At 30.2% G+C, this 14,633-nt stretch overlaps 1 protein-coding gene across 1 annotated transcript; it reads left to right on the top strand.

The window, feature by feature from the left end:
- The first annotated feature begins 1,663 nt into the window (after positions 1–1,663).
- LOC114326450 (rRNA methyltransferase 2, mitochondrial) lies at positions 1,664–13,636 on the top strand. The gene is made up of 2 exons (XM_028274824.2): positions 1,664–2,660; positions 11,392–13,636. Exons 1-2 carry the CDS (start codon positions 2,292–2,294, stop codon positions 11,758–11,760), a joined length of 738 nt encoding a protein of 245 aa, XP_028130625.1. The 5' UTR covers positions 1,664–2,291; the 3' UTR covers positions 11,761–13,636.
- Positions 13,637–14,633: the final 997 nt, after the last annotated feature.

Here is a 14,633-nt window from a genome sequence, read left to right as displayed (position 1 = left end):
TTGGAATACATTTTGTGAACTGCATAGTAAAATAAAAGTCATTCGTTATTAATATAAATTCGTCCTTATTCGAATGATGTGAATAATATTTGTTTTGCTTCTACTTTTTTAAAAAATTGTAACAATAGTTTCATAAATAAAAATAATGTCTAATTACTTATAATTGAATCGGTCATTTCAAAAACAGCAAAGTCCACAATTTTGAGAAACTAACTTTTTGAGAGGAATAGACTCCTTTAAGATAAACGTTGTGTGCAAAAACGACACTCCAGTAAAAACATTAGGAACAAAACTACAATATAACTTTGAATTTTGATGTCATCCATTTCATCCATCTTTCGACTATATAGTTAAGTTTTCTTTGCTCTTCTGTAAAATTAGGAATGTGACTCGTGTTATTTTTTAAATGACCGATTCAATTAATAAATCGATGGTACATTATGTTGATATTAATTATTGGTATTTTTTTACGAATATTTTTAATTACTTTATAGTATTCTATATTCTACCATTAACTTATTAAAAAAAATAACATTGGCTTTTATATTTTTAAAAATCTATAGGTACCTACACAGTTTTTCTTATTTGTTATATATTTCTTTGCATAGATTTATTTTAGAGATGTAATAATATCTAATAAACGCAATATTGATTAAACTAAAAATAAAAAAGTAAAGATTGGTATGGGATTCGAACCAGGATTATCCACGTCCGAAGACAAACGACCAGTTCTCGTCGCCATCCGCTCGAACTGTCAAACCATCTAAAATACTCGACGACAGAGTAGGATAGTGACGTCGTCGATACTCCCCTTGAATTAGAAAGAGACTACCGACCAAATAGGCTCATTTATCTCTGTCGCAACCGTCACCCATTTTAAGATCGTAAGGCGCAATCTAGAGTATTATAAATCTATGACCGTAACGGAGCACGTTAACGTTAAAATCATTTCCGTTATTCAATATTCATACTGCGCATGCTTCATTGCTAAAATAACGTTACCGTATTCTCCTCGAGTTACTTGATAACTCTCTATTATAAGCTTAAAACTGCAACAAACTAAATGTCCTTGATTTGAATACGACCAATCACAGCCCGTAAAATCCGTCCATAACACAAGTCTAGTGGAAACTCAAATCATGCTTCCCGATTTATTCTAAGAACACATGGCAACACTGTTAGGCCTTCATTTCGTTGTATCTGTAGCTAACTTCTCGGACCCCGCAATTTAATGAAGTCCAATTAGGCAATCCAAACCACGTGATTTTTAATGACAGGACGTATGGCAGGCAATTCAGCGTTGCCAGAGTTGTTAAAATTGTACCAATTTGATACAATTAACAACCAAACTTTTGATACTAAAGTCTCCTAAAGTAAAAAACCTAAAATTTTGTGACATAAGAAATTTGCTTCAAATAATATTAAACGACGTTTTTTTAAGTTTTTGTACAAAATGTGTTGGTTTAGTACTTTGTGTCACTATTCCAGTCATTCCGGCGCATTTACAAAAATTTCTCTGGCAACACTGCACACAAGCGATTTTATTGGATACTTTATTTAAATTAAAATTTCAAATTTAAGATACAATGTGGTATTACTAATTACCTAAAATAATAAAATATATATTACCCCGATGATTTTACCTAAAATCTATTTTAGGGATGCTCAATATTATTTTTTATTAAACTTATAAAACATAAAATTTGTTAACCTAGCTTTCTTCAATCTTCCAAATCACTTAGTTAAACCTTTTTAACTACTTATTAAAGTTTATTGACGTAAGCAATATTTGTTACTATGTCACAGAAGTATTTAGCAATACTTACATGGACATAAAATACGAAAATTACTTTAAAATACTAAAATAACACTATACTATCATATGCCTTCAATGTATTGCATGCCAATCGCCAGACATATTGGAATAGTTTGACAGATCGTTGGATTCCCTAATTCAAAATATTTTTATTAAGTTTTTGTTTCAATAATTTAAAAATATATTCATTTTTGTAAGGTTTGCGTAAGGTGATATAAAATAAAATGTGACTTAAAAATAGAAGAAGAGTGAAGAGTGCAACCTGCAACCTCAAACCTCAATGTCAATAACAAACAACTTTAAACTTTTTATTTTGAATATTTTCAAATTGGTTTTATTTTAATTTTAAAGAGTGAAGAGTGATTCAAAGCAATCAAACTGGATTAGATTTTTGTGTCTTTATTTTTTCATTTCGCACACATTTAACATTTTTAGTCGACCATTTATTAAAATATCAACAAAATACATTTTAGGTATGAATACCACTATTTTCCTTAGAAAATTTTCTCTCTGCAGTTGCTTACAACGGAAAGTAACTACCAATGCTCTTAAATCTAAGACAAAAAACACCAGTTCACAACAGTGGCTCTCAAGACAACTATCAGATCCTTATGTGGAAAAAGCTAAACTAATGAATTATAGATGTCGCAGCGCCTTTAAACTACTAGAAATAAATGATAAGTATGATATCTTAAAACCGGGGCATGTGGTTCTTGACGTTGGTGCAGCTCCAGGTTCGTGGTCTCAAGTTTTAGTACACACAGTTAACTCAAATGGAAGTAACAAGGAGTTACCAACTGGTGTAGTACTAGCCATTGATAAACAAAATATTTATCCTATAGATGTAAGTATGAGCAAACCAGATTTACTGATTTTTTCTCCTGTATTTGTATAACAAGTCGAAATTGAAACATCAAATAAATTTAATTTCAAACTTAAATTGTGGCTTATGCCCACAATAGTAAATTTTATTGCTGTATGATTTTTGTATAACTAATGGCAACATAAGAACTTAACATTAGTAAGAATACATTTATATCCAGGTACATTCCTAGGGTATCAAAATACAAGCATTTGTAAAAAAAAATTAAAACGGTTTTTCTTTAAAAGAAAACAAAATTATAAGAAGCATACATAGTTTATTTCTTTATCCTATACACAGGCCTGCCGAGAGGGGGGTACAGACGGTACATTTTACCAGCGCCCGGGGCAGCGGCGACCATTTGAAATAAATTTTATTGTTTTATTCTAAAAACAGTGCAAGAAGATTGCCAGATTTTTTGATGATTTGCCTGAGTGACGTGACTGACAATTTGAAACCTGACGAAATATCTTGCAATTTAACCTGCTGAAGAGGAAAGATCATTTAGTTGTCTTTCTTGCGTTAAAAATGCTATGAGATCTACAATGAAATAGAATAGGATAACTGGCCTAGCAACTTTGTACATTGATAATAATTTAGTAAAATCGAGCAATTTTTCGAAAATTATAGACATCTTTGCCAATCAGAAAACTCAAAAAGTATGTATTATAAAAATTTCCCCTATTATAAATATAATTAAAATTTAATAAAATTTATATTTAAAATGTTTTTTATTATTTATTGATTTATTATAAAAATTATTTCTTAAATATTATTTCTTATAGGTATATAAATTTGTTATTATTTCTTATAAAAATTAAACAATTTTTTTCGCTCTTCTCTTTTTGCGGAGGCCCGCTCCTCACTTGTTACCAGAGCCGGCTCATCCCTCTCAGCGGCCCTGCCTATACATAGTTTATTACTCACTCTACAAAGTTTTTGCATGTGTTCATTGATTGTAATCTCAAATGATCAGAGCAAGTGAATTCAGTGAACATGAAATTGAATGTTGTTCTGAAGCTATTTCCTTGTGGCATTTTTATGATTAATTATTTATATGGGAAATAAGCCACAATTAAAATGAAAAAAATAATTTTATTAACGTTTCGACGCCCAAATCGGGTGCCGTTGTCAAAATACAAAATATTACTAAAATAAACTAAAGTGTTGTTGCTAAGCAAAAAAAATTCTTCTAATAATTTATTTAATCTCACTCATTTATATTGGCAATTCAGACATATATTATACATTTTAAAGTAGAAGACTTTAAAATGATATTGCCAATATTTTATGAGTTGCGTTCCTGGGACGACTTACTGAAAGATAGTTCATTCGATTACATGAAATTAACCCCAACTCAAGAATATCCGTCATAAAAAATTATAGCATGTGATATGTCTTTAAAAAGACAACCAAATGCAACGACAGTAAAATTCTCGCGTTAGAGACTTCATAGTAAATCACAAGGGAAAACCAGGAAAAACCTGTGATACTATCCCGACATCGTAAGTATTTGGTCTTACATTAATTTACTCTCAAAAAGTAATACCAAATTCTGACTTGTAACATGTTTAAATTATAAATATTATTAATAATACTAGATATATAAGTAATACTAAAATATAAAATATGTACTAGCTCGATATTATTGACTTACTAATCTTGGTATTTTCTTTCTATTGACTTCCTCTTTCAGTATGGGTAACCACATCCTACTGCATTCTACCGAGGAATTTGCGACACAATTGGTTTCATTTAGCATAATTAGAGCCGCTTCTTTGATTTTTCTCTTTTTACTATCTGATTCTTTCAGGACTATACTTGAATCTCTCCACTGAACTCTATGTTCATTATCCCATGCGTGTTGACATATTTGAGATCTCTCAAATTCTCTATTTTTAATATAAGATTGATGTTCACTTATTCTAACGTCTAATGGTCTTGATGTCTCACCTAAATAAAATTGTTCGCATTCACAAGGTATTTTATAAATGCAATTTTTTTTGTTCTTTCTTGATCATTGTTAGGTTTAGTTTTAGATAGAATAGATCTCAATGTGTTTGTTGTTTTGAATGTTGTTGAAATGTTGAATTTATTTCCTATTGTTTTAAGTTTCTCGGATAGTCCTTTTATATATGGTATTGATATTTTCCTCGTATTATTTCTGGTGAATGTTGTAGGATCCCGTTCTAAGTTGTTCTGTTCCATTCGATCCAATCTTGACAATTCCTTATTTATAAATGTGAATGCGAACAATTTTATTTAGGTGAGACATCAAGACCATTAGACGTTAGAATAAGTGAACATCAATCTTATATTAAAAATAGAGAATTTGAGAGATCTCAAATATGTCAACACGCATGGGATAATGAACATAGAGTTCAGTGGAGAGATTCAAGTATAGTCCTGAAAGAATCAGATAGTAAAAAGAGAAAAATCAAAGAAGCGGCTCTAATTATGCTAAATGAAACCAATTGTGTCGCAAATTCCTCGGTAGAATGCAGTAGGATGTGGTTACCCATACTGAAAGAGGAAGTCAATAGAAAGAAAATACCAAGATTAGTAAGTCAATAATATCGAGCTAGTACATATTTTATATTTTAGTATTACTTATATATCTAGTATTATTAATAATATTTATAATTTAAACATGTTACAAGTCAGAATTTGGTATTACTTTTTGAGAGTAAATTAATGTAAGACCAAATACTTACGATGTCGGGATAGTATCACAGGTTTTTCCTGGTTTTCCCTTGTGATTTACTATGAAGTCTCTAACGCGAGAATTTTACTGTCGTTGCATTTGGTTGTCTTTTTAAAGACATATCACATGCTATAATTTTTTATGACGGATATTCTTGAGTTGGGGTTAATTTCATGTAATCGAATGAACTATCTTTCAGTAAGTCGTCCCAGGAACGCAACTCATAAAATATTGGCAATATCATTTTAAAGTCTTCTACTTTAAAATGTATAATATATGTCTGAATTGCCAATATAAATGAGTGAGATTAAATAAATTATTAGAAGAATTTTTTTTTGCTTAGCAACAACACTTTAGTTTATTTTAGTAATATTTTGTATTTTGACAACGGCACCCGATTTGGGCGTCGAAACGTTAATAAAATTATTTTTTTCATTTTAATTGTGGCTTATTTCCCATATAAATAATTAATCATGAAATTGAATAAAGCTTTTTATGCTATATCTAGAATTAAAAACACACTAGCCATTTCGGCATTAGTTAATGAATGTTTATTATAGGCTTGTAAATAGTAACAAAGTGTTCACTACCCAAAAAAATTATACGTAAAATTTTTAGTTTGAATTATCAACAAACATAAACCAATTTTTATTAAAAATCAAATTTTAACTTTCTACTGCCTATACATCTATGAATGTTTACTTTATGTAAAAGAGGAAATCAATACATATTCAGTAAATTCATACCTTAGTCCACAAACACAGAGCATCGAAATTTTAAAATTGTTTCAGATTTATGGGACTAACTTTATACAATCATTTGCCAAAAACAGTAAAAGAAATACTAGTCAAGGAACCGAAGCTTTTCATCTCGCAATTTTTACAGAATGAATCGATTTGCTTGAAAATTTGAGAATAAGTAGTGGATAGTCCAAGGATCAAAATCTATATGATGCCGAAAGGTGCTTTTACCAAAGGGGTGGTTGCCACCCCATCTCGGGGTGGAAATTTTTTATTATATTTTGGCCGCAAAACTTGATAAAAACGTTGATTCTAAGCAAAAAATGTTCCATACATTTTTTTGATAAAATTAACAGTTTTCGATTTATTCGCTATCGAAAGTGTTAGTTTTATATCAAAAAAATCAATGTTTTACCAATTGTACTCATTTACGATTCACTCAATTTTTGCCGTAGAAAATTTTTTTTCAAACCAAGTTCTTGGGAATTAAATAACCTACAATTTCATATTTAAACATTTTTTCGTATCTCTGATGCTATTCTTTCTATTCTGAAGAAAATGGCATTTTTTTACCAAACTACAAAAATTCGTTATTCGCTTTTAACTCTAGTTTTTTAAAAACTAATCATTTTAAGCCACTCAAACTTCTAGAATCTATTAATAATATATAAATAAAGAAGAATGAATAAGGCCAATTACTAAAAACACCCCTAACTTACAGGGGCGGATTTATTCATTAGTGGGCCCGGTGCTAAGTCTTGTAGAGGGCCCTACCCAACTCTTTTTTGACAAGGCACTTTAAAAATTAAAACAATATAAACTTCAGTACATTAAAAATTATGCAGAAGATACAAGGCTAAGACAAGGTAACGCTTTTTTTCTTTGTTTATTTTCAACAAATGCTTTTATGACTCCATTGCTTATTCTTTTTTGAAATAATTTACCGGAAAGACTTCTATTTTATGTTTTGAAGTTACGCTTGGAAGCTGGATACACGCCATCATTGTTTTGAAAATATTCTGAGCCTTTTTCTACACAACTTGATCGAAATGCATCTGTTAGAGTTGTTGGCCACAAGGTCTGTTCGTAGAACGATCAGCAACCGTTTCCAACTATCAGACGCATGCGTGTTCGTAGTCTACGATCTCTAACTGGTAACTGCGCAGCGCTAACTGGTAACTGCGCATGCGTCTGATGGTTGGCAACGGTTGCTGATCGTTTGGATCGTACTACGAACAAACCTTTGATACATCATTAGAAACTAAAATCCCAGAGGATGTGGACGCTGCCAAATGAGAATCATTGTTAGAATTTTCATTCAACTCATCTTTTTCTGTCAAATGGGGTTTGCTTGTTGATGCAACATCAATTGAATCATTTATTTCCTTGTCATCGTGCGTAATTAACAGAGGTTTGGCGTTGTTTTCTCCTTGGTTCTTAAAAAACATGGTCAATTTCGGTAACTTTTGAACTCTGATAAGTTTTTCTTCTTTTGCCTGAAAAAAATTAAAATTGCATAGACAGATTCGAACCCCGATGCAAATTTACTGCTTTTTGATCGATTGTTTTGAAGCATATATTTTTATTAAATCATACAATGTTACAATGAGTCACAACAAAAACATTAAATTTACTTAATCCTTTTATTCTTTAAATATAACAATCAAATAAAATTTCAATACATGTAAAACATAAGACAACTTTTCGTGCTTATTGCAACTTGCAAGGCTGTAAAAGCTTTTTTCTGCGACTATTACCCTATTTTTAAAAACCAATTATTCAGTGTTTATTGTTAATTATTTAAATAAATTACGCATGAAAACGAACTTACAAAGTCTCAAATTAAAGGTTGTCCCATTATGTTTTTAAAGAAAAATTGTAAAAACCTCTATGTAATCATTAATTTAGACTAAAGTTTAAAAAACCAATTTATAAGAAAAATTTACCTGCTTTTCCTTGTTGAAATAATTGTGCCGTCATCTGAAGCGTATCCTTTTTCAAAAATATCTTTTTATTTTGCCCAAACTTTGTTTTAAAAAAAGGACAAAAACTGTTCGTAATTAAATTATGTTTTTTTATTGATTAGGCTAAAAGTTGCGCTAATATAAATTAAGTAAATAAACTAACCTTTCGCTTAGCGGCTCTGCTTTTATGCTGCTTAAGTGACATTACAGGTAGTTACAAGCATATAAACGTAATGTATTTAAACAATATTAATTAGCACTCACAAACACTAGAACTAAAAATTAATCCGAAGCGAATAAATAAAATTCACCAGCATCAACTCACGAGTCACAATCTAATGATAAATGACTAAAAGCTAACGCCAACACAAGTAGGTATGAATTACTAATTGTCGTCTTTGACGTTCTTCAGGTACTTTACTTGGTTGTAAACAAAAGCTTTACTTGTTGTTAAGCTTAAAGGGTAAAGTAGGTATATTTTATATTTCATTTCTTAACTTTATGGCACCCATTGAAAGACATCTATTTTTGTCAAACACCTTTAACTTTCAGAGCGATTTAAAAGCATTGTATTGTAAGATTTCCGAAAAGGAGATGTAAAAGTATACCTGCTAATCTGTTGCCATTTATGTCATGTCATAAAAGAGTGGTTATCAGGTGTTCCTTTCCTTTTCTCTCAGAAAAAAGATTATATGAAATTGTCAATACAACAATAATTTCAAAGTAATTTTTACAATAAATAAGAGGAGTTTGGTAGGGTAAGTACGACGGCGCGTCAGAATGCCAAATACGTAATTTTAGACAAATGTGTAGGTCTTCTGGGGGCCCCTTCAACCTGGGGGCCCGGTGCTACAGCACCTCCAGCCCCCCTCTAAATCCACCACTGCTAACTTACATTATTATGCTTCCAATTGGATTTCTCCTTTTTTTTTTCAAAAAAATATATTGATTTTTTAACCGTAACTTTTTTTATTTTTTATCTTAGAAAGTTTGGTAAAAAAGAATTTTGTAGGTTTTTACAAGATCTATAAGCGTATTATTATTAAATCTTTTAAAAATCCTCAGTCGCAAAAAGAGGTGACTTTGAAAAGGTTGATAAAGATGTTTTTGCATGTTATTACAAGTTTTAATTGTTAATAGTTCACTGAATTTTTGCCGTAGAAAAATTTTTTGCAAACCAGGCTCTTGGGAATTGAATAAGCTACAATTTCATTACTAAACATTTGTTCGTGTCTCTGATGCTAATCTTTCTATTCTGAAGAAAAAGCCATTTTTTTCCAAACAACAAAAATTCGTTATTCGCTTTTAACTCCATTTTTTTAAAAACCAATCATTCTAGGCCGGTCAAATTTCTAGAACCTATTAATAATACATAAATAAAGAAGACCAAATAAGGTCAATGACTAATTTTAAATAGGGTGGTGATTAGGGCGGTTGCTTCCGATCACTTTTTCGCTGAAAAAAAAGGGACTGACATTCTTTTCATTATAAGTCCCTTAATTTTTGAGCTAAAGACTTTTTTTCTATTTCTGGAGATAGATGTTTTTAAATACTTTAAATTAGTTTCAACAAGTTATCCTCGAAAAATACATAGTTTTCCCGTGTTTTGACTTTGAAACTACAATATTTAGCATTTGACGAAGAAGAGCTAACATATAATAAAGTATAGCTCGATTACTATTGGTCTTAAAGAAAATTAAAAAAAAAACGGTTTTGTTTATTTTTTCAAAAGCTACATTTTTGTTAAGTAAAGTTGTTTTGATAAAACGAAAACTTTTGGAGTTATTAGCAGAAAACTGATTAAAAACATTGATTTTTTCGATATAAAACTAACTTTCGATAGCGAATAAATCGAAAACTATTAATTTTATCACGAACGTTTTTTGCTTAGAATGAATGTTTTTACCAACTTTTGTGGTCAAAATATAATAAAAAATTTCCACCCCCAGATGGGGTGGCAACCACCCCCATGGTAAAAGCGCCTTTCGGCATCATATAGATTTTGATCCTTGGACTATCCACTACTTATTCTCAAATTTTCAAGCAAATCTATTAATTCTGTAAAAATTGCGAGGTTTTGTCCTATTTTAAGCTTCATTGCTTGGACTATACCGCTTTCAACGGAATTTAAAAAAAATGTTAAAGATTTACTCTTAGAAAAAGCATATTATTCTATAAATGAATATCTTGAGAACAAACTGCAGTAGCTTTATATTTCACTTGTAATAATGTTATTTTATATATTTTATGTTTTGTGAGTTTTGTTACACTGTGAGTATATTACAATCAATTGGGACAGTGCAAGTTCGGCAAAGCAACACCTGGTTTCTACGCTCAGCAACATTTTTCGCACTTTTAATTATATTGGCCAATTATATTAGTCCTGATTACTGGATAATTGTCAAGGCCATAGTCCAAAAAAATAATAAGAAGAAAAAATAAGATTTAGGTAGGTTATGTTATTAAAACGTAAACAATTGTATGTAGTAAATAAAATTAGTTATTAAAATGCAGTACTGCAAGCAAAATACAATTAATTAAATTTAACTTTATATAATAATTGCATATCATATCAGTAGGTATTGTTGAGCAATATATAATTTTTCTTCTTCAATGACAGTAGGTATGAAATATACATCAATTTGACAATTTCAATTGACAATATGAATTATTTAAGAAAGTTGCAATATTTCTCCGCTATTCACGCACGATCGTTTCTCGTATCCCCTCCAAGTACTTTCACACCGCGAATACACATTAATATTTTTTATACTGAATTTTGTAGTGACGTATCCTATACAATGCATTTTTAATGTCTTGTCTTAAAGGATCAATAAAGTATGACTATGACTACAGTAAAACCTCTGTTAACTGAAATAATTGGGGGGTAGGTCGTTTCGGATAACAAGAATTTCGCTTAAAAATGACATTTTTTTTTGTATTTTTCCTTACATCAAATTACATAGTATTCTTGGTCAAAGTTGGTATTAAAAATACTATGAGGTGATTTCATAATGTGTTGTATATATTTAATTGAGTTCTTTAGTTTTATAAAAGCAATGTTGACGATGTTGACAAAGTAACATCAAATTGCTTTCATCATGAGATAAAAATTTACTTTTTATTGACGAAATTATTGAAACTGTCAGTCATTTTGGTTAAACGATATTTTGGTTAAAAAGGTTTCGGTTAACAGAGGTTTTACTGTATAAGTTTGGTTGTCTGTAAAATAATTGAATAAAAATGTCTTATTCGTTTAAAAGCATAATACTGGTTTATTTACTACCGATTTTTTATGGTTTTAGGGTGTACATATTTTTGGTAATATGGATTTTACAAGTACAGAAACACAGAAGAAAATATTAGAATTTTTAAATAAGAGGACAGTGGATGCAGTTGTGTCAGATATGGCCCCTAGTGCTACTGGTATACGATATATGGACAATGAAAATATGTTAAAATTGTGTTATAGTGTGTTAAGATTTGCTCTAGAGATATCTGTTAAAAATGCATCATTTTTAGTTAAATTGTGGCAATGTGGGGAAACAAAACAGCTAGAAAATGATATTGCCCAATTTTATGATAAAGTTAAAGTAGTCAAACCAAGTGCTAGTAGGTCAGATTCAACAGAAATATATTTGTTAGGTAGAGGCTTTAAAGGACTTAAAAGTTAATATTTGTAACAGTGATTTTGCCTGTTTCCATGTGACGGGGATCCAATCAATAGCCATTTACTCCACTCAATTTTTTCTACTGCATATTTATTTGACCATATACAGTAGACTCTCTCTATAACGAACACGGGTATTACCAGGTTTCGCTAATAACGAGGTACACTAGATCTCCCATGAAATTCCTATTGAACTAAAACACCTCTATAGCGAGGCATATTTGGTTATAACGAGGAAAAATTAAGGCCCGTATTCATAGTCGAGACTCAAGTCAGAATCGATGCTCAAGGTCGACCTTGAAAAAATTTGTATACAAATTTGTATAAGAATTTGTTCAAGGTATGACTTGAGCATCGACGCTGACTTGAGTCTCGACTATGAATACGGGCATAAATCGAATAATATGTTTCTTTATCTGTTTTTGGCGTGGTGATGGCTATAAATAATTACCCCAACTGCCTGTATACAGGAATGTCCAACATCTGTGTGCTTACCGAGACCAGTGCTGTAATAAATTCCACCGCCTGTAATAAACTTCTTTCTTCCTATTTATCTATCGACCAATATTGAATATTGTAGGAAATTTACAATTTTCGATGGCCAAGTTTCATTGTTGAAGTCGACCATCGACACCTAATAAACTATGTAAGAGGCATCAAAACATTTCAGTAGTGGTGGTATGCACAATATTATTGTGGTCTGATACAACGAGGTAATTAGTACGCCATTCCAGTTCTCGTTATAGAGAGAGAGTCTACTGTACTAGATTTTTGCCTTTGACAGATTTTAGAAAAACTGAATTTCAATAAGCATAAAAACTGAATAGAATTTCATTGTGATTCAAAAACGACTCCTTTGAAACATTGATAAATTTTGATAATTTTTTTAATAAAACGAACAAAAAATAAGTCACCCAAAATAATTCACTTTATTCATATATTTTCAACATTCAAATAAGTGTCCCGAACAAATAAATGGCTTATGGGTAAGCACTATATTAAAGGTCTATAGACCAACTAAGCTCTAAAATTGCGTAGACGGTACTGGATCGTAATATTGACATTTGGTCATCAACATCTCGAGCACGCTTGGAAGCGAATGGGTGACATATTTTTGAAATGTACTTTTAATTTTTATTCATGAAGGAGCGCTAAGATTAAGGGGATAGGCGCAAAATTTCGTCTCCAATGCTTTTTAGATGTATTCATTTTTTTTCAAAGCATGAAAAAAATAATAAATATTTTTGAAAAATTTAAACGCAGAATGAAAGACTTCATTATTACCGAGGGCCGAAAGTTCCTGAAAACTTCTATGTTTATTTTAATAAGTTACAGGGGTGAAAAAAATACAGGTTAGTGCGATTTTTAATTTCAAATATCTCATTCAAAAGAAATTTTTTATTTATTCTAAGGGACTTTCGACCCTCGGTAGTAGTCTTTCATTCTGCGTTTAAATTTTTCAAAAATATTTATTTAGTTTTTCAGGATTTGAAAAAAATGAACACCATTTTTGTGGTCATATTTTCCAAATCGAATATTCGCTATCTTTGTCATAAAGTGCGTTGTCGAACAGAATATGGTGACAATACAGTGACAAACAAGGCTACCAAATATTTGACACGACTTCAGGAATATTTTGAGTTGTTTATTAAATAATATTGATAGCGTATTTGATAAATAATTGATTTAAGAGGTGAAATTAATAAAAAGTTATTGATTGTTTATTATTAATTATGGAAGATCCAAGCAGAGAATACACCTGGATATATTCTGTGATCCAAGTATTTTGTTGTTAAAGATGTTCAAAATTTATCCAAGCGTTCCACAGTAACAATATATTATTAATAAAATCACAACAATAAAATTTTACTAAGCAACAACATTTTTGTTTAATTTATTAATATTTTGCCAACGACATCCGATGTAGACGTCGATACGGTAATAAAACCATTTTTTTAGTTAAATTGTGGCTTATTTCCAATTTAGAATAGTTGATTACAAACCACAAGGAAATAGCTTCAGAACAACATTAATAAAATCACTTTTTCTCTTTTCTTGATTATTAGTTTTTATTGTATAGTCTATAAATTATTGTAATCACTGAATACATAGTTAGTGAAAACATAATCATATTAATTAACTGAATTATTAATTTAAGCGATTATACAAGTACCGGTTATCCAAGAACATTCAAAAGCCATTTCCAAGTTAATTTTACTACACGTAATTTGCCGTGAAAAGGTAAAGGAAGAAAAAGTAGGGATAGTCGTAAAATATTTGCTCCTACGCTCTTAAAGGTCGAAATATTGATGAAAAGTGGTACGAAGTTGGTTTTTGTTAAAGATAACATGATAGCACGATGATGAATTATTGATATTTTAGCCGATACTGTAGGTAATTTCCTATAATTTAAAATTATTAATACTTTGACGTATTTCTAAAATTATGTTAAAAGATTTATGTTTTTACTTTATACTTTGTTATGTACGCTCATTTATCTTTAATAAATTTTATTTTGAAAATATACACATCCTATGTACAGTGAGGACGTTTAGGTTGGAATAAACTAATTTTCTCGAGAATGGGCAATTTTGGAGAGAAATCCCAAAAACAGGTTGATTTACATTTTTATTAAATTATGATTTTTTGGCATATATATCATACTAGTGACGTCATTTATATGGGCGTGATGACGTAATCGATATTTTTTAAAATAAGAGTATGAGTCATCTGATAGCTCATTTGAAAGGTTATTTAATTCTCTATTCAGTAATATAAACGTTGACAGAATTATTTATACATCTAAGATCTAACAACATCACGAGAAAAATCAAATGCAAAATATTCAAAACTCTGATGAAACCGGTCCTTATGTAT

The sequence above is a fragment of the Diabrotica virgifera genome, chromosome 7 (assembly GCF_917563875.1).
Source record: "Diabrotica virgifera virgifera chromosome 7, PGI_DIABVI_V3a".
NCBI classification, from domain to species: Eukaryota; Metazoa; Arthropoda; class Insecta; order Coleoptera; family Chrysomelidae; genus Diabrotica; species Diabrotica virgifera.
This window is presented reverse-complemented; position numbering and strand designations above follow the sequence as displayed.